Source organism: Nothoprocta perdicaria, unplaced genomic scaffold (genome assembly GCF_003342845.1).
Source record: "Nothoprocta perdicaria isolate Ctin4 unplaced genomic scaffold, notPer1 scaffold_256, whole genome shotgun sequence".
NCBI lineage: Eukaryota > Metazoa > Chordata > Aves > Tinamiformes > Tinamidae > Nothoprocta > Nothoprocta perdicaria.
The window spans coordinates 178,299-199,605 of NW_020455484.1; the positions used below are offsets into that span (position 1 = coordinate 178,299).

The 21,307-nt window shown below is 39.0% G+C and overlaps 1 protein-coding gene across 1 annotated transcript in view; it reads left to right on the forward strand.

Moving 5' to 3' along the window:
• GUCY2C (guanylate cyclase 2C) overlaps positions 1-21,307 on the forward strand; it is a 44,469-nt gene continuing 23,162 nt past the window's right edge. Inside the window, exons 1-13 of the mRNA XM_026040416.1 lie at positions 1-237; positions 1,268-1,380; positions 2,593-2,660; positions 4,898-5,113; positions 7,435-7,556; positions 8,411-8,507; positions 11,031-11,154; positions 12,319-12,454; positions 14,004-14,086; positions 14,512-14,623; positions 18,279-18,360; positions 20,185-20,290; positions 20,842-20,904. Of these exons, the coding sequence (XP_025896201.1) occupies positions 27-237; positions 1,268-1,380; positions 2,593-2,660; positions 4,898-5,113; positions 7,435-7,556; positions 8,411-8,507; positions 11,031-11,154; positions 12,319-12,454; positions 14,004-14,086; positions 14,512-14,623; positions 18,279-18,360; positions 20,185-20,290; positions 20,842-20,904 (1,533 nt within the window). The 5' untranslated portion in view covers positions 1-26. The remainder of the gene's footprint in view (positions 238-1,267; positions 1,381-2,592; positions 2,661-4,897; positions 5,114-7,434; positions 7,557-8,410; positions 8,508-11,030; positions 11,155-12,318; positions 12,455-14,003; positions 14,087-14,511; positions 14,624-18,278; positions 18,361-20,184; positions 20,291-20,841; positions 20,905-21,307) is intronic.

Genomic DNA, 21,307 nt, shown 5'->3' on the forward strand with positions numbered 1-21,307 from the left:
ACACAATGGATCTAAACTGAGCGAAGATGAAGCAATGGATGTTGCCTCTGGCCATTCGGCCTTTGTTTCTCTTGCTCCCAATACTGCAACAAGTTGGTTCAAGCAAGTGTAGCAACAACAGTTATTTGATCAACGTGATGCTCATGGATAATACAGATTTCCCAGTAACTGCTTCTGATTTGATGTCAGCTGTGAAACAAGCCTTGGAAATTATACAAGAGCAGTTCCAGATGGAAGGTAAGGCAATGGCTTTCCCACTGTTGTTTCTTGCCAGACTTGACACACTTGACTTGGACGTGTCACAGCTCTCTACTGATCTCACTTTCTGCAAACTGCTCCTCAGACCGGYTCCTTGGTGGTCTATGTTCTCTATATAATTCTTACAGTAATGGCCCTCTTTTTGTGAAAACAGAAGTGCTATAGGCAGAACTGTTCTCACTTAAATGGTAGCTGGGCAGACTCTTCCCGCATTCCTTTCTGGAGGTGTCCACTTGGGATTAAAAACACAAGGATTATTGAACTGGATCACACAAGACCAGTGATCCCTCCAGTCCGGTGACTGAGCTGACCTTGCAGCAGAACCTAGCACTAATTCATCCTATTTCATAATTACTAGACTGCCAGAGATGTAAACACGTGAAAAATGAGACTTTCTCCTCTCCTGGTGAGAGGCTATAGTCTTGGAGAAGAATTTTCATCTTGATCCCTGCTTGTTGATCACATTATGGCTTGATGTGTGAAGAGCCTGCAGCCCATATGGTTTTTGTCCTCAATCAAGTGCACTAGATAATGCTTCTATTCACATCAGTATCTTACGTCTTTCGATATCACCAGTATATTGTCACTCTCTAGAATATATTTGGACAAAATGATTTTTGAGAAATGATTCATTTTTCTTAATGTCTGCTAATTGAAGGGTGTTTTTTGTTTTTCTTTGATTGTCTGGTTGGTTGGTTTCCATTTTTGTTGCAAAGTAGTCTCAGCTTGTTTCTACAGAACTCTAAAAATAAGAGTGATAATCACCAGTAGTAATACTCAGTAGAGGAAGTCAGCACTGGAACAAATTTTGTAATCCCATGCTAAGTAGTGTGAGTTAGATAGGTGGTCTATCTAGTAGTAGTATTTTATTGAGACTGGAAACATCCTAGCGTGAAATTACCTCTGTTAGAAAAGAAGGAAAGAAGGAAAGAAAGAAAGAGCATGTTAATGCAGAGTATGTTAACAATTATCTACATCTCATAACGTTGTTTTCTTATACATCTGGCAGGAGTAAATGTTACAGTAGATGCTAGCTTCCACAACTTTAGCACATCACTATATTTCTCACAAGGCTGTCGTACCAGCACCTGTGAAGGGGTGGACCTCATCAGGCAAATTTATGTGAGTATCAGGCTTTTTTTTTCTTTTTTTTTTWAAGTCTAACTTTGTAAGAAAAAAATCCTCTTCCATCTGTTTATGCGAATAAATGTATCTGTGCTTGTTTGTCTCTTCTGTCTTGTGCTAATAACTTTTGAATCTGTTGTTAAAAATAAATTTGACAGGGAGTTACTTACTCCCTTTGTTGTATCTGCACAGCTCTTTGTGTGGCCACACAGCCAAAGTAATACAGCTAAAAATAAATGCACATACAGCCCCATCAGTCCATTTTTAGCTGATCAGTTCCCTAATCTGGTTCGTCATGCAATTACACAAATATTGTGTGAGCACAAAGCGGAGAGCTGTGATGATGAGTGATGATGAGAAGGTGCACCTTGGGGTAGAGGTGCTATTAGTCTGACATTGTAGAGCTCATGGAACTATGTCCAGAGGGCAAAGATGAAATGCACGCTCGCTCTATACAGGAAATCAGAGAAATCACATGGAGAAAAAATATGAGTGCCCTAATATTGGGAAAAGCTTTTGTTTACAAGGAGTGCCTTTCAACACATTCAAGAAGGCAYGTTTCAGTGGATTTGCTGATGTCTAACAACTTTAGCCTCCAAGTAAAGCTTTGTCAATCTGATTTTAACAAGGTATGAGCATGTGCTATAGTCTTAGTTACTAGAAAAATCATTCATGATGAACAGCAAATCAGACCAGTAATTTTGGCGGTCATAAGAGGACTTTTTCACAAAAGCTTTATATGCTCATAAACAATCTCATTTCTGTACATAGTATCTCAAAATTCTAACCCTTTTTTTTGCTCCAAGTGCAGGCACTGTTCTGATATGTAATTCCATATTTTCCATATATTTGCAATTGGACCACAYGGGCATTTATTATGCATTTTAGTCCTAATATGCTCTACTTCTCCCTTACTGCCTCCACTTTGCAGACCAGGAAGTTAGCTCCTGCAGAGGTTTTTCTATCTTTCAATGAAAATCATACTCACAGCACTATTCTGTCCTCTCTCTTTTCTTAAATAGCTCTTTGTGACTATTCCCTCCTGTACTCCAAATTTGTTTTTTTTTAGCTTTTCTGCAGTTCCTTTCTTACTCCAGTCCTGCCTAAATTCTGAGACTTCCTCCTAAATCCTGTAGTCTTCTTTGTTTTCCTGCTCTGTGATAGCCCTCTGCATTGTCCTCACTGCCCACCCTTTCTGATCTCTTGCAGAGTAAAGGCTTACTTGGCTGTGCTGTCATAGGACCTGCTTGCACTTATGCCACCTACCAAATGGTCTCGTAAGTATTAAAACACCTCTCCCTGCCTCTCTGTTGTTAAAGATATGAACTCTTGAACAAAGTTCTTCTGTGTGCAACAAGCCAGCAGACACATTGGACCTGGGCATTCAGCAGACACCTTGGGCTGTGTGGTCAAGGCAATAAGACTCTTATTCATAGCCACAGTGTTTGCTGGAGAAAAAGAAATCCTTTTCCAGACCCCATCAATGCAATCCCACCACTAGCAGGAAAATGAGGTCAGAACACTTCTCTCTTCAACAAGCATGGTAGGAAAGTGAGTTATTAGCCTGAGGCATGTAGATATAGCAGTACTGCAGCAACTGAGATCCTTCTGGGTGCGTATTCAGTCACTGAAAAGAGCCTGAGTCACATGATACAAGAGAAAAGCCCAAAATCCAGTTTAAAAGTAATGTCATAACATACAAATTCATAGTTTTACCAAACTAGATCACCATCCTCTTTTTAAATTTTGCTAGTGTCTTGGCTTCATTGAGAGATACAGAAAAGATAGGGATGTTTTCACCTCAAACTTTGCATCTAGCATCTTTTGAGTGGTATAACTAGAAGTGAATGCAATGTTCCTGGTGAAAGTATATGTGTATGTATATGTGTATATGTGTATATGTGTATGTGAAAGTATATGTATTGATTTACAGAATAAAAATATAAGACCACAATAAAATATTGTGCAATATACTCCATTTTATTTGTTGTGTTTACTAACTGTGTTCGAATTTCTAATTTGTTGGATATGGAGCTGTCCAGAATAATGTCCAAGTCTTTTCCTCCAAAGTTGACAGCTAAACTAATAACTGGTAAAAAGTATGAGTAGCAGAAGTTTGTGCAGAGCAATATAGAGCACTAACTATGAGGCACCAATCCGGATTTGCTCATGGTGCAATCGATTTGTAAATCAAAATAGGCACCTTACCTTACAGCATACTCTCCCAGCTAGAAAAATGTCCATTTCATTAGTGAAGTGGTTTTCCTAATTTATTACTTGGGTCTCTTTCTATTGCACCAAATGTAAACTTCCTATTTTGGTAATAAAAGTGGCCTTAACTTAAAACCAAATTTCTTTTGTAACAACTCTGATGGATATGTTTTTCATAGTCAAAATTTACTAATTTTAAGGGACAATCAATTGTCCCTTATAAGAACTGAAATATCTTTAGTCTAATAGCAACATCTATAAAAATACTTTCATCTCATCCAACTTACTCTCTTTATGGAGAAAAAAATATTGTTGTTTCATCAATCCATTCCAGCAAGAGTTGCCTTATTTTCTCTCTGACTGTTGCTGTTGTCCGTCTTCTAAAATATGCCATAGTGAAACAGAAAATTTTTCCTTTCACTAGTAGGAGTAAAGCTTTTTGATGTCAACAAAACCCTCCTCCTCCAGTACTGTCTAATAAATAGATCAAATCCATCCCATGTAAAAAATTACAGTGGAAGACAGAGAGTCATCTGGCAATTCTCACAAATCGGAGAGGTGGTAAAATCCCCCTTGCTCATCCAAAACTAACTTAATAGCATTGCCAAGACAGCCTCCTTTAAATTCCCTGAGGACATACCTCCCATTTGTCAAGACTTTTTCCTATAATTTTACAAATGTGACAAAAGACACCAAAATTATTATTATTTTTTATTATTTTTGACACATAAATTGGTTGCCAAACAGATTACTTGAGAAATTTTAAGAGCATGTAGCTTGTCATTTCAGTCATCTGGGAGAGTTTTCCTGGAAATATATGCTGTCCCCCCTTTTTGTGCTCTGTTGTTCTAGCCTGGCTCTTAGGATAGGTCATAAAGCCCCTTCATCTCCCAGTGCTTAGGTGAATTGCTGCAAATATACACATCACTTACAGATCAGTTCCTAACARTGCACCAAACAGTGCACAGTCCTTGATAACAATCTGGGAGAAAAATTGGATGTATCCTAGAACAGTTGAATTGCTGTCAGATCCCTCTGGGTCAATCAATGCACACTACCACACGGGCCTGGAGAAGGAAGGTGCCCGTGGCATAGGTGATTGGAGAAGATGCCTGCATGCCCATTTTAGCAGGCCATACTGATTGGAAATTTCCTCAGGATCATTAGAAATCTTATGTTTCAGGTTTGAGTTCCTGTTCAACTGTGCAGACCGCAAGAAGAGAGGGTGCTGGGGATAGACATCACACATTAGCTGCCTTGATGCCACTGCAATTCAGATGTGTCCTCTTTTCTCTCCCCTCAGAGTGGACACCATACTGAGCATGCCTCTGATCTCTGCAGGGAGTTTTGGACTGTCCTGTGACTATAAAGAAAACCTAACCCGCATTCTGACCCCGGCCAGGAAACTGAACGACTTTTTCCACTATTTCTGGAATAACGCCGGTTTGCCTTTCAAAACTACAGCCTGGGAATCTGCCTACATTTACAAGAGGAATGAGAACTCAGAGGTTTGCTTCTGGTAAGATGCGGTTTCACCTCTGTCCCAGCTGTTCTGCTCAACTCAGTCTCTCTTTTGGGGCATAAGAGGCTGTCCTTCAATCCTTTTCTTTTGGAGGTGCTGTACTGCTATCAAGAAATGAGCAGGAAAAGATGAATTACATCCTTCAGGTGTCCTGCATATCCTAATGTTTCACTTAGTCTACTTTAAGTAGACTGWGATCTCAGTCCTGCAGTGCTCTAGGCATCTTTTTCTCCCCATTATTCTCAAAAACATGGGAGATAATTATTAATTTACAGGAACATAAAAATAGCTGAGACATACTCAATTTTGCATAAACAGCTATCAACGTAGAAAGTCAAGCACTTTTGAGAATACTTTTAAGAAATCTCAAGCCTTGAATATTGCTATGGACAGCGTTATCAAAAACTTGACCTGTCTGGAAATACTTCAGGTAACAGTGCTACATGTGAGAGGCTCCCTCATTTTTCTCCCCATAGATGTGTTTTTAGGTTGCAGGATCTTACCTAGCTCTTTTAAAGTCTCGAGGTGGACACTATTGTTACTTTGAGACCTTTCTGAATGTGAAACAGTATCTTTATTTGAACAAAAAGACCCCAAATAATTGCTAAATTTAAACTGTGCTTGCACCAGTTTTGAGCACAGGAGCCAGCTTCTACTTTGTGACATGAAACAGCAGCCTCTGCTTGATTCCTGAGAATACTGATTTTTCTCCCTTTATAAAATGAAATGCTATTTTAAATATGATTTTAGTTAGGTATATGCAATAATATATTGGTATTTATCGTTGCTCTTTGTTTATTGACTCCTCAATTTTCACTTCATGTCAATATTTCTATCCTATTTTGATRTTTTTTCCCCTGATGTTAGGGCATAAAGAAAATTATTAAATCAATTACCTTTTCTCCTGCTATTTTAAAAGGTAATTCAAAGACAGCTAAGAATTCATGGAAATAATTGTTATTTGTATTTCCAGTTCATAACCTGAGGAGCCTGCAGAATTTGAAGGAAAATCTAAAAATCTATTGTCTTCAAAATGATATAGGATTGTGCTTAGACATTATTATCTATGCTTAAGTTTACATTTAAAATCATTTTCAGAAATAAGAGACCTAAAAACTGATCTCCATTTCACTCTTTTATAAATAGTTAGGGCCTTCTATTGCTTTCTTTTTTACTTCACAACAAGTTGATGACATGATGTAGTTGCTAGAATTACCTGTCTTTCTGGTTTTGAAACATGAGTCCATTTCTCTAATGTGCTGCTTACATTTCCCATATCTCCATATTTCCAAACATAACTGCCAATGTACAGCTCATACTTTAGCTATATTGTTTTAATCCCACAGGTTTCATACCATTCAGGGAAGTTAACTTATATAAGTTGTTATGTGCAAAGTGCTTTCTGCCTTATCTTTATTATTTTTTGTTCAGATTCTTCTTTATACCTTCCTTTGCTATTGAATTAACAAAATATTTTAAAATCAGTTTTGTATCTCTGTCCATTTTATTGTCATTCATTCTAATATATTTGGGAAAATGTGTATCATGTTCTGTTTTAATAGAAGCTGTCAGCCTGAAGATTTTATACTTCTCTATTTTTTTTTAATTTTTTTTTTTTTGCTAAAGCTAAAGCACAAAGTATACTACATTTGCTGTTTCCCTCATATATGTATAAAAGTGCATGGTTGTCTGTACTGATAAGCAAAAGTCTAAGCAAAATTAGGTATGTTCCAACTATTTTTATGTTCCTATAAATTAATGATCGCTTCTTCYGTTTATGAAAATAATGGGCTGAAAAAGATCCTTGGTACTCTACAGAGCTGGGATCTCAGTGTTGATAGATCAGARGCTACATTCCTCCTTTCTTATTTTCTGTCACTGTCAGACTGTGTGTGTGTTTTGCGATCTTGGTTCTTTCTGTAGCAGCCATTTGCTCATTTAACTCTYCCAAAGTGTGTCCGAAGATCAGCCCTCAAGTCTTATTACAGCAGAGAATCCTAGAGCTTTCTGTCACTAAAAGTCTCCCACATCCCAGTTTATTTTCTTAAGTGTTAATGTCTTATTGCTCCATTGTATTCTCTAACTTCATCCTTTGTATTACCAATCTTAAATACCTTTGAGTGACACTCAAGATAGTTTTAATTCTTTCATTCTCCAAATTGACTTTCTTTCATAGGCACACAAAACCTGTTCCTTATCATGCTGCAAACACTAACCAGTCTATCTAGCATGTTGGCTCATTTTGGAGGGAAGACACTATGTGAATGTAAGGAGTTAGCGAATTCCTGACAATATTTTTGCTTCCTGCTTTGTATCAGGTACATGAATGCTTTAGATGCTGGAGTAACACAATTCTCTGAAAACCTGAAGGTCAAGGAAATTTTAAGGACTTCAGACCAGTTTAAAAAAACTGTGAAGGATCCAAACCGGAAGAGCAATGGTAAGGGGGGCTGAGGGAGCACTTTCTCTTCCTGGTAAGTTGCTGTTCCCTGAAAATCATTCTGACCCTCTTAGTTACCTTATAGGGTCAGTCTTTCCATAGAAAGGATGGAAAGCACGCACACTGTTTCACATTGGTGCAAGCAGAAGCTGGCACAAAGTTCTCAGATTCCTTTTTCCCTCCCTATATGTATGGGGGACTACTCTGGTTCCAGAGGCCTTTTGGGGTTAATTATGCCATTGAGGTATGACATTATCTTCTTATGAACCCTCTTTTGTGAAAGATTCAGAAACCCAGAAATCACAGCTCTGATCAGGGCCTTGAATATTACAAAAATACTTAATTCTCTACCATTCCTATGTTTGCAGCTCTGGTAAACATGCAGGCATTGCCTGTGCAGTAAAGGGGCACTTCTTCAAGAACTGATCCATCTATACTAGAGACACTGAGAAGTTATATACTTCATCTTCTAGTAAGACTATGCACCTGGCATCAACAGGCAAAATGAATGTGAGAGCTATAACACAGCGAAACTGTAGTGATTGAATGCCATTTACCTTTAGAAACTTTCGTATTCAGTAGCCAGTATTGCATCAGTATTGCTAAGGCTTATTTGAGTATGGTAACAATAAATGTCTTAGGGCAATCAAACATAACCTGGAGCAGGCAGTGAGGGACCAAATTGCTTCCCTCAGGTATCCCTGTCCTGTTGCAGACTGTAGCCCAATGCCTGGGTCTCAACACAGCTCAGGTTGCCTCAGCCCAGCACTGTTAGACTACCTGCTACTCAAGCACTGAGAGCAAGCAAATGCCCTCTCCTTATCTGAACCTCTCCGTTTTTGCCTGATCTCTAGTGATCATCATGTGTGGTTCTCCTGCTGACGTCAGCACTGACCTAGGGACGGAGCAAGTGGATGAAGACATAATTATCATCCTGATAGATCTCTTCAAGTAAAGTATCACCTCTGCTTTTCCTCATTTTCTGCAGCTTGCTGCAGGTCAGAGATAATCGAAATAATATGACTGGAACTGTGGCATTGAAATAATGCTCTCTCACAAAAAGTTTTTCATTGACATCCTTTGCCTTTTAAGCTGTTTAATAACTGTTGCTATTTAAGCTGTTTAACGCTTAAATTGTGGCACATGCTCTACAACATCCAAATTAGTTTACCTAAGACTTTTCTAAAGCAGTGACCAGAGTAGATAGGGTTAACTTCATACTGCTCAATTCTTACCTCACTGCAGAACCCATTAGAAAACCATAGAATCTGATGTTAGGGAACATGTCTGATCTCATGCTCATGACATTGTATATTTTTCATACTGTCTGTCTAACTAGACAATTATTTAATTGATCTTTTGGGATATTTTTCWAGGTTTAATTTATTCTGTTTTTAAATGTCTTAAAAGATGAAACTACTTTTCCTTCACTGCTCAACATCTTTATAACTAKATAAATTAGAATTTCAGAAATGTTTCTTAGTATTCGCCCTAAGTACTCCATTTTTTAATTTCATCTTTATAATTAGAAAATAATTATTGATGAAGACTATTGTAAACTGGTCTTATCATTGGTAGCCTCCACAACTTTATGTGTTTTAGTAAATAGGAGGACCAAGGGCCCTAAGCCTAACTGGTACAACACAGCCTGCATCCTCACAGCTCAGCTATCCTTGATGTCCAAGCTGCCTTTTGAGAATGACTCCCATTATCCTGCCAAGCCACAATCTGGAAGAAACTAGTTGGCCTGGGCCAAAACCATGCCAGGGACTGTGCTGGCAGGTTAGTGGTTTGGATGATCACTCAAGTATGTGCCCACGCCTTGTCTTATTTATTTCACTGTTGAGGTAGCTGAAGAATCCATAAAATTTCAGGCCTGTGGGACATCCCAGCCCTCTCTTCAAAAGCTAGTCTTGACAGTTCAGGAAGGAAGCACTTTGGAATAAAGACTTCAGTCATCTAACTTTTAGATCCAAACATTTACCTGAGCCTAAAGTTCAAGTTATATCAGTTGACTCTGTCTCCTTTCAAAGTTCATCATATATGTGTATGTTTATCAGAAATGCCTCTAACCACCTTAGCATTTTCACAACTTTATCCAGGCATTGAGAACTCCCARTTGTTTTTCATAAGGTGAGACTTCCCCTTCCTTTTTAAATGCACAACAGGGAGATGCTGGTGCTGCAGGTGTTTGCCTCAGTTCTCTCCTTTACATTAGGAAAGGATGAGTAGGGACTTCTCCACTGTGATATGTGGTCTGATACAGCCAACTGCTTCAGCCCACCTTATGTATTGCCCTACTTAAATTTGCTACATACCCCTCTAATTTTGCTGCCTATCTCATATTCTTCCTAGAACACAAAATATGGTACATGTTAGATCCAAAYTCAGGCAATAGCAGAAGACATTAGGCAAAAACCCCATCTTCTCCAGCAGTGACATTCCTCAGGCAAAGTAATGAATTTAAATTTTCTTCTGTTCTGAATACTCTGACAGCCAGGACACACACAGTCAGACATTTGGATGAGGGAGGCTGTTKTAGGATTACCCAGTCTGGTGGAGTCTGGTGAAATCTTTTTATCTGGATAGCTCAGTCCAAGCCAAACTAAAAAATACTTTGAACTTCTCCTGTGTGAAAAGTGCAACTTCAGTGTCAGACAACTCAATGAATGGCTGGGACAGGATTCTGGAGTCAGATTCCCATCTCATACTTGTGGAGCAGAGCCTATGGTCTTCAAAAACTCCTGTCACATTGCTAAATGAAAGAGTAAAAGGAGAATCACACATGAATATTGACAGAAAGCTCATACCAAAGGGTTCTAATCAGTCTAGCTATAGCAATGATAGGTGCTTCTACTTGACTCTAATATGTATTGCTAAATTCCTCTGTAATACATAAATCTAATTGTTGCAACCCTAATCAGGGAAGCACTTCCAGATGGCYTGTCAGGATGCTGAAATGAAAGACATCTGAAAGCTATAAGCTTTCCTGCTTGTTTCAGCATAGTTTGCAAGTTTGCATAATTYCCTGTAACTTTTTCTAGCTCACTGAATTAAAGGAGTAAATCAATAAGCTGATCCCTACACCTATCAAATTGTTTCACACAAATTGTTTCCAGTACTATGGATGCCGAGAAGATATTCACTTTTGAAGGATGTAAACCACTGCTTGAAAGAAGAGGAAAAAAACAGCACAGAAGCAAAACAGTTATTGTAGTAATAATAATTCACTGCGGCTGTTTAGTTTCAGATAGCCAGATCTCCCTGATATTATCTTTTTAGATAGTTAAGCACAAAAGCTGCCATCAGGAAATGAACAATGTTGTGCTGTGTCCGTAATGAATTTTTGGTTTTAGAAGCACTCCATTAACCTGTTAATTAACAGTTCCACTGGGGAGAGGAGAATCATTCTGTTACAGATTCTGCTACCCCTGTTGCTGATTATTTTGGGGGTTCTTGTGTTTTGCTCTGCAGTAACACATACTTCAAGGACAACAGCTCAGACAGTTACATGCAAAATGTACTTGTCCTGACCCTTCAGCCACCTGATAACAACTCAAATACCACAAAGATTGATGAAGCCATCCAGGTAACTACAGTATTTTCTATCAGATCACTATATTCACTTGGTTCATGTTCACGCCTAGGAAGTGAAAACTAAAAACGGAGCTGTACTCATCCAAAGATCCACTGTTATGTTGATATTTTCATGCATTAATGCCAGAGAACATTCAATTCTGCTATAATAATTCTGTATATAATATCATTAGACAAACCTGGAGGATCTCACACTCCTGCTGTTGCTACTTGCTACTCCAAGTTCAACTCAAGCTTTTTCTCTGGTCTGAAAGTGTCATATTTGTGGGGATTGCAGGAGACTTGTAAATACACAACTTTGTTGTGCCACTTTTGGGTGACTGACAACTTCAGCATCTTTTCAGTGTGGCTGCCAGCCACACTGCAAGAAGAAGGATCTATATGTATAATAGGGATCCGAGTGTGGAAAGTTCAGGAACTAGTAATTGTTGGCTCATTTGTGTGTGCAGATCTGTATAAGCATTGGCAGCCAGTGCTGTTTCTGTCCAACAACTTGCCAGTTAAATGTTTCAAAAAAAAAATTTTTTTTTTTAATTTCCTGAAAAGCATAACCTACCTAAATCTGGTATCTGCTCTATATGGTTACACTTGCAATCTGTTCAGGAACCAGACCCTACATATAGAGTTCCTCCAAGGATTTGTGGCTTTGCAGTCCAACTCTCCAGCAGGGAGTCTGAAGCTTCAGGTTGGATTTACAGGGCTCCCAAAGCCCCCAGCCCTGGCCAAAGCCTTCTTGGGTGCCAGCTCTATGGCAGGCAGATGGAAATTCTGGCACAGCTCCCTGCCCCTCATCTGTGGCCATCTGGAAGCCTAGACTCACTGGTATTGTAGCAGATTATCTGTACAGAAAATCTAATCTAAAATCAGAGGCTTTGGATCCTACTTGAGTGGACCTGGTCAGGATCCACAGTACATGGTTTCTTGACTCTATTTCTCTGTAATAGAATGCCAGAGATTCAGGTAGACACCTCCTATAGCTCTAAATTTTACCCACCTCTGTGTTCAGGCACCAGAAAGATCTTGCAGCCCTCTATTTCTCCAAGCATTCCACAACTTCTAGCTTTCTCTTATGGAGTTTTTGCCAAATGAAGACCACAAAGGATGTTGAAATTCCAGGCAGAAGTACAACCTTTCAAATTGCCTTTTTTCTTTTTCTCTGTTCTAGGATGAAAACGATTTTGTTCTTGGCTATTTTAATGCAGTCTTGCTTTTTGGACATATTCTGAAGAAATTAATCTCCTTCCAGAAACCAGTTTCGCCTGCCAGTTTAATCGATGAATTCCGAAATGTCACTTTTGAAGGTAATTTAGTACTGTCCTGAACAGGATTCACTAAACTGATGTGAGAAAATAAATTTGCTTTTAAACAGTCTTAGAAAAAATGCCTTCTACACCAAACAAGTCTAAGCTCTTCAAAGAGTTCTATTCCCACTGGTTCTTCTTTTCTTTTTTATCATTTTTTTTCCAATTATGTTATCTTCAGTCCTAACAAAAGGACTATAAAACAATCGTTTGAAGAATTCCCTCAGTGTATGCAAAATAGAAGAGGCAGAAAGCCAAAATGAGAAACATTTGAAATGTTGCAAATAGGAATGTGCTGAGGACAAGATTTCTTTTCTGGGATGTAGCCTTTTCCTGTTGTTTTGAAAGTATAAAGGAAGGAATATTGCTGCCTAAGGAGGTATGAGGAAAGGAGGAGAGGCAGAGCTTCCAAGCCAGTGAARTAGGAGGACAGAGACAAGTCCTTGAAGCCAATGTCCTTCTTTTGGCTAACACGATGATTTGTTCCTGCTGGTACAGAAATTTGATCTATCTATAGGGAAACTATTTGGAGAATAAAAAAGGCTCGGAACAGTGAAGCATATGGATGGGTTTCTAAGTGCATGTTTCCCCTTAGAGACAGGCTGTCACTCAGATTTCATTTTTAACTTACCACAAGTTGTTAAATTGTGACAGTGTCATTTCTAAACTTTGTCCCAAAGATGGACCATCAAAAACTCAGCATCAATTTCTGAGATAAAAAGGGAGAATATCATTGCCAAAGTAAAATAACAATGCTGACCTTTAGAAAAGATAAAATGGGTCATCAGCAACAGCAGCAAAAAACCCAATCTGAAGCTGGTTGAAAATGCTATCCTGAAAAAAAGAAAGGAATAAATTTAAGGTGAGATTTCCAAGAGTGGTGGGTATTGGCTTAACTTGCCCTCTGCTTGTAGATTCCATCCTCTGCTTGAGTGATTCCATCAGAGCAAAGTCAAGCCAACAGTGAGTAGCTTAGAAGATTCCACCTTAAATCCTTGGGATGTGCAACATAGGCAGTTTCTCAGTGTATACATTTGCTGACATAAGGAGGCAGGAGGTTAAAAAGAAAAAGGAACCTGGTTAAAATAATATTGTTAGAGCCAAGTAGATAAATCTCAAAAGAGCAGKAAGTATGAAAGTATGTCTGTATTTCCTTTTTTGCTGATATACTCAAACTGATGATGGAAGCAAGCAATTTCTCTTCTCATCTCTAAGGCAGTCCCTTCAGGGGAGGTTAATCTGACRTTCTTGGTATGCTGAAGAGATAGGATAAATATATTTTTTTCAATGGCTAGAGCTTTCCTCTTGAATGCATTCAGTTCAACATCTTTTACTGGAGCTGAATCCAGATTTTATATGAAACAAAAAAAGTATTGTGCTATTAAGGGAGAAGCAAAGCCACACTTTCTGAATATATGTCCTAGTACATACATGAAGAAGACTGAAAAGTTCTGAAGCATCAGAAAACTTTTTATTTATCCCATTCATCCTTTCACATACTTGTATTTCTGAGAATACAAGCCCTCTGACTAATTGCTTGTGTCCATAGGTGCACGAGGTCCTGTGACTCTAGATGAATTTGGAGACATTGATGTCAATCTGACCCTGCTGTATACATACCAGTCTACACATGTACGTATGTCCAGGGTGCAAGTGTTCGACCACAGATGCAAGAGGAGAAATAAGATGCCCTGCACTATGTCAGAAGGGCGACAAGAAAACTACAGTAGAGGTGGTGGCATGCCAAGGCAAGCTGTACATGACCAGAGAGGAGTCCTGAAGTCTGACAGGACTGTTGCCATGCAGGGACGCAGTAAAYGGAAGTGCAGCTGGTATTCTGTAGCACTGCTATATTTCTTTTCAGGGAGTGGGGAGGAATGAGGGACAATGTGGCAGCCAAACATATGGCTAAGTTGAAGAACACCTCACTGTAGCAGAAAGAATAAGAATTATTCTTTTTAACTTTGGGCAGTACATTTATTGAAGTAGTCTGAAGCACAGGACAGGAAAGGGAGACCACATCTACTGACTGCTTTTCTTCCCTCTTGCACATATAGTTCAGGACTCTCCTGTATTTTGACACTCACAAGAATGAGACACGTCCACTGACTGCCAGTCCGGATTTTGTCTGGAGAAGCCACAAGCTGCCTAATGATACTCCAGGCACTGGTGAGAAACTCATTAAACCTACTCACACAGTACRAAGGTCCCACCAGCGCGCTACCTTAATGTTGCTCCATGCCAGTGACCATAGGAACCGCAGACAGAGCAGTGTCTTTCCTTCCCCTACTCAAACCCTCATGTTTTCTGCATCTAGGCCAATTCTGAACCTGCATTCCCGTTAAGTCACTGCTAAATCTCTTATAGACTCCATAGAGAAGTAATGACYGCAGGTAGCAACATGCCACAATTTGGAAGAGGTCACACTGGAACATAAAGTTTTATTGTAAGATTGTGGTGGTGTGAATTGCTTCAAGGGCCATTTGGGATAGGTGTCAGACTTAAAAGTTATGAGGTGTTATCTGAGTCTGCATTTCTATATCCCTTATGTAGCACAGTGTCTTCTCTCTGCCCCTTAATGAATGGAGCTCAGGAGAGGACAAAGGTGCAGATTGAGGGAGTCTGTATGTCTTCATCCCACACTTCCCTGCTGTGAACTTGTTCTTGTCAAATGACCCAGTACTGAAGGCAGGGGAAGAGGAAAGGGAGTGAGGAACAGCCCCTTCCCTCTACACAGTTTGGCTCCACCATCTCATTCTCCGAAACTGCAAAATTCCTGACTCAGTGTCTGGATTTTGGAAATGTTATCTATTGTGCTGGAAGTACCTATGAAAAATACTATAAAACAAACAAACAAACATACAAAAAACAGGTTAAAGATGGTGCAGTATGTCCCAAACAAACTTGACTGGCAGGAAGGCACCTGTGCTTAAATTAGTTGCTTTTGTGTTGGCATAAGCACTGTTTCAGACCCCATTAGGAAGCTTTCTTCCAGACTAAAAAATGCCCCAGGACCAGTCCTGACCCCAGCATGAAGCACCTCTCTGTGTGGAACAYAGGGGACAGAAGCAGTTTGCTACATGAGGTTTGGGTTTTCCATTCTCATTAGTATCCATAGGTTTGATATATTAAAGTTCCCCATAAATTTCTACTCTATTTAGCAACATTATACCTTCCTTGTCCAGAGACTGAGTTTGTTCATGTTAATTGGCTTAGTGGAACCAATTTTACATTGATATCAAACCCAATAGCTTTCCTTGGCCTTTTGAATTAGTCTGAAAATGTCTGCTTAGGGCTGTCCATCCATTAACCACGTGCAGATCATGCATTGGTTCCTCTGCTTGCAGAGCATTTATTTTTGTGCAGCTTTAACACCCATTAGATAGTGAGATTAGCTATTCAGCACTTAGACTTAACTGTACTAGACTTAACTGTTTGTTATCATGCAAACATAGATAACTTAAGGAACAAATGCTTCCTCATAATTCAGAGTTAAGGTGGTATGCAGAGTCCAGTTTATTCCTAAATAAAATAAACACTTGACTTCAGATGAAGTCTTTTCCTCCTAAGAGAAATGAGAGAGTGTGTTCAGGAGCAGTGGTGCATGGCYAGAGTCTTGTGGGAACCACAAAGACAGGTAGCAGCGACAGGAGAGAAACAGGGGAGATGCACCAGCCCTGCCCTGACTCTGGTAGGGCAGCTCTGAGAGGAGCAGCGGGAGCTGAGCTCTCCCTTAGCTCTGGTCACTGCTCAGATAGTCCCCCTTGGCCTGACTGCATGGCCAGTAATGAGCCACACATTAGCCACAGGCTCTCCCTGCTTCAGCTCTCTAAGCTGCTTGCTGATGGGCCACAGTCTGCTCCAGTCCCAGGCACATCCATCCCCGCCTTCGAGAGCTGCAGAAAGCCAGTATCTGAAAATCAAGTAGCTTAGCATTCAGCTCCTAATGAAGGCCCGACTTTGCTGCCAAATACTCTAAACCAAAGCAAAACTGCTCCAAAAATTAATTTTTTTTAATACTTTTTTTTTTTGTTTGTTTAAAAACTTTCCTCCAGTGTGATTTCTGAATAAATACATCACTCCAAAGGGCTACTTTTTATAGCYAAACTTTAAGTATCCACCAAGCTTTGCCAAAGCCAGACAAAACTTTCAAACCATATATTCCAAATATATTATTTTCCTCTGGAARGGAGAGGAAAACAAACACAGCAACCAGAGCCCAGTTTCTTCCTAGTATGTAATTGAAAGCMGCTGACTCAGTTTTGCTACCATCCTCTGTTTTGGCCTCCCATGATATTAGGGATTTCATCCATTTTTTCCATTATTCAGAAAGCTTTAACCCTAACTCTACACATGCATAAAGTCTGCTCTAAAATATGCCAACATTTCTGCTTATACAGGAGCTGAAAAAAAATTAATTCATGATACACTATCCCTTAATGGGTTGTAACACTAATGGCCAGGAGGTGGTAGCAGAGGCTCAGAAACAAGAATTTGTGGCTCTCCTGGAGCTCTGGTTGGGAACTCGAACCTGCCGGTGGTCTTCAAGCTGCAAGCTGCAGTGTAAAGTGCAAAACTTGTTACTAAGGAATCTTAGGAAATTCCTTTTGAAATTGATTTCCTATTGGAGAGAACAGGCCACCTAGTAGCACTCATAATCCCAGAACAAAGTGTCTATGGAAAGGTTCAGAAGAGAGTCTAATTTGCAAAGCTCTGTCTACAACGTCTTTAGAGCAGCTTTAAACAACCAGATCAGTAAAGGAAGAACCTTGGTGCTGAATGTTGACAAGACTGCATAGATTCAAGTGGCACCATAATTTTCACTCCAGCTTCTCCTTGGATAACAATTCCGTGCAAGAAATGCGTTTTGAATTCACAATCAGCTGTAATCTCTCTCAACTCAAATCCTGGATAAAAATATTGTGGTCCTTGGTCCTTTCAGCCCTAAAGTTAACTTGAGTGAAAAAGGTATGAGTTGCTGTACAAAACACACTGTGAAAGAGGAATATACCCTGCTGTTTTGATGCACTGCTAGGCTAGAAGGAAAAAGATAGCTCATTTTCAGCATTAGAAAGCCTAAATCAGACTGTAATCACTGAATACTGCATTTAATGATAAARAACAGTAGGGACCAAATCCTTGTTCTCCAGTTTTGGGAAAACATTATCCAAAGGAGTCAATGAAGAGCATTAAGCCCTGAATATGCTGGGCATAAGTGTTTCCTGCTTGCTGGTGACTCTGCACCTAAAGAACGGTTACTGGATTTCAGGCATCTATATCCCCATCTTACATAGAACTATTCTCAGGATTTGTTGCCACCATCCATTGGAGTTATTATAAGGAGTAATTTAGCTTTTTAATTTTTTAAAACATAACTAAGTCAAACTAAGTCAAGTGTATTATAGCATTTAAAAAAATAATAAAAGGAGAAGACCTGAAAATTCTACTGTTGAGCTGATTAAATAAAAAATAAAAAATAAAAAATAAAAAATAAAAAATAAATTAAAAGTGTTGTTAAATTCACTTCCATCTGGTTGTCCCTATCAAATGCCTATGCCTTGGTTGCTAATGAAAGATTGATTGCACTGTGCCTATTCATGCTTCATCCTGCAGTGAAAGTAGAAAGGGGAAAGTGTAGGCGTATGTTATCTCTTTGGCTAGTCTTTACCAAAGCTTCTGAGTTAAGGTGTGATCAAAAAAATAACCCTGCTCAGCAACCATGGCTTGTATATTTGTGGATAATGATACTTTTTTTTGAAAAGTACAATGTTCTTTCTCAGTGTCTGTGATAAATTTGTTTACTTCCATTTTTTTCTGCCTGCAGGTCCACATGTCTTGACTATTGCTGTCTTTACACTTGCTGGAATTGTGATTCTGGTTCTGATCATCTCTTTGTTTGTTCTAAGGTACCAACTCTTTGTCCCTCTCTTTGTCCTTCATCGACTTTTCTCCTTGGATAGCTCTTTTGATCTCTTCTTGAAGAATTATTCCTTGTTTTTTCACATACCTGTATGTTTCTCCTCACTGTACATGCTTCAGTGTTTAGGTCCATGATGTTGCTAGGTTAGCACTCTATTTCCAAATTACATATATATATATATATATGTATATATATATATGCATATATATATGGAGGTTTTTTTCATCTTTAAAGAATTTTTCTTACTCAAGTGTCTGCTTCTAGTAGCTCAGGATATCACTGTGCCATATTTTAGAGAGGTTTATAAAAAGTGAGAAAATCAGGTCTTAAGAACATCTGATTAAAGACAAATACTGCCCAGATGCCCAGATACCCAATTTTGACTGTACCGGTCTGCACGGCTACCTATGGCTTTCCAAGACGGAAGAATCAAAGATGAGGATATAGAACTGTTGCAGAACCAATTGTTCTCAAGAAACAGAAAAGGTATTTTTTTCTGGCAACACAGTCTTAACATATAAATGAACAGTTAAAGTTCATCTGCTTGTAACATTTTGAGTTGTAAAAGGTTCTATGCTCTTTCACATTTGCAGATGCATAGAATATAAAAAATGTAATTTGATTAGGTTATTATTATTATCATACTACTATAGTATACCAATATCAAATATCAAATACAAAGGAAGTCAAAATGAGGATTTAAAAGATTATTTTTGGTATTTTTGTTAGGGAATTTACTCTTTTGGTGTGAATATAAAAGCAAACTTAACAATTGTAGTTATTACAGAAGACTGTATCCTAACAAGAAAAGAAAAGACTCTCAACTGTGAAAATCAGAATGCCTCATTACTCCTCATTTATCCTATGAATCATCATACTTCCCGATGTAGTTCTGGCTGCCAAGTATGTCATTGCACCCTAGTGATACAATGGCAACCCATCTTTCCAGATTGAACTCTGTAAGAAAAATAATTCTTACAATTAATATCAGTCTCTTCTTATAGACATAGAAGTTAAAATGCATTAGAAAATTAAATATTTATGTTACTCAATGCCATAAAATATCCTCTTTGGAGCATTTGTCAGCAGCCATCAGTGGACTGGGATTTCCCTGAAGTCTCTCCAGTCAATCTGGTGTCCTGTGTGTGATTTTTGTTTGTTTGTTTGCTTGTTTTTTACAGAGGAAGCACTTGCATGGGGCAGTGGGTAGTCTGATGAATACCAGTCTTTTTGAAATCTTCTCTGAAAGAACACAATCTTTGCTCTGAAGCTCTGCAAGAGAGACAGCAGACTACCCCTTCCACTTCCAAAGACTCTTCCCTCCTTTTTACAAGATAGGCAAAATACAGGWGTTGTTGTAGTTCACTGTTCAACAGTCTTGTTACCTCTTCTCCTGGAACTACATTAGAACCAAATCTTACAATCCAATTCTTACAATACAGGACTTCTGTATTGTATTTGTTTGTGAGACCTCCCTTTAGAGTTCAGTAACACCAAGAAGAAAAGCACACAAAATGCTAATGGCTCTTTGTGCTTYAAGAGCCTGTCCTTCCTTGAGGTTCTAGCCATGGCCATTTTTTTTTTCCTGCTAAATTTAGGAAAATGAATCAGTGTTTAGGCTTTGCCAGAGTTAGGGKAAAAAGAGCAGCTTTAGACTGGGGAACTGTATGAGAGACACAAGGCTTGTGTTCAAGATTTATCCTGACACTCCTCAACTCCTCCTCCACATTAAGGCACTCCTTGCCTCAATCTCTTGTTGCAGTTTCAGTTTGCGCAGTAGTTATTCTGAGCAAGTTTGCTTGTTTCACAGGAAGTACAGAAAAGATAATAGACTTCGAAATAAGAAATGGTCCCATATACCACCTGAGAAAATCTTACCTCTGGAGACCAGTGAGACGAGTTATGTTAGTTTGAAGGTAAGAGAAGTATGGTGCTGTAGGCTGAGTCTTGGCTTCCATCTTCTAAAGACCATAGATGGAGGGGCATTGAGATGCCCTGACTACTATGTCTCTGATAGGACTGGGTTCTGTTAAAATAATTTTAATAATTTTTTTTAACCCTCACTTACTATATAGAAGAAAAAAAAATTATTCCCTGTCAAGAAGTCCCTAGAAGAATAAATCTATTTTGGAACAGTAATGCTCCTTTTGTGATGGAAAAATAGTCTGGGGAGTGATGTCTTGGCTCTTCTATGCCACCACTGTTAGAAATTATTTCCTTCAGCTTTGTTCTACCTCTATAGTGTCCGAGAGCTTAAGAGCAGCAGGGGGAGAGCARGGGGAGACCCAGGCAGCTCTGGGAGTGACATGGACATCCCACGCCTTCTGTGGCATTCTTTGGCACTCCTTGGACAGAGAAATGCTTGTGTTTCCCTGTGTGATCACACTGACATTACTTATCTCACTTGGGACTTGCCAAGTGGGGAATATGTGATAATTGCAAATTAATGATCCTCCTTTGTTCCCAGATTGATGAAGATAAAAGGCGTGACACCACCCAAAGACTGCGCCAAGGCAAATAYGATAAGAAGGTAAAACTGACTGCAGTATTTATGCTCCCTTCCTTTGCTTGTGTGATTTTTTTTTTGTTAAAGATGGTCAGTTCTCTTCAGAGCTCAGAACATGACACCTGGGTTGAATGGCTTGAATTTTTGGGAGGAATAAGCAGTTTATTTCCTACCAGGTGCATTGGACTTCGCTGACTGACAGGAGGCAAAATACTATCCTAATCCAAAAAGACAGAAATAGGAATAAATATACCAAACTTTGGTATCAAACAGATTAGTGGATTAAAGGGCAAGGACAGACTACATACATGCCARTTCTTATACATTCAGCACAACTATCTGCTTGACTAACTTTTAAATCATGTTGAATTAAAAWCTGTATTAATGCCAGTTCTAGCTCCTATCTCTGATAATCTTTTTAAAAGAA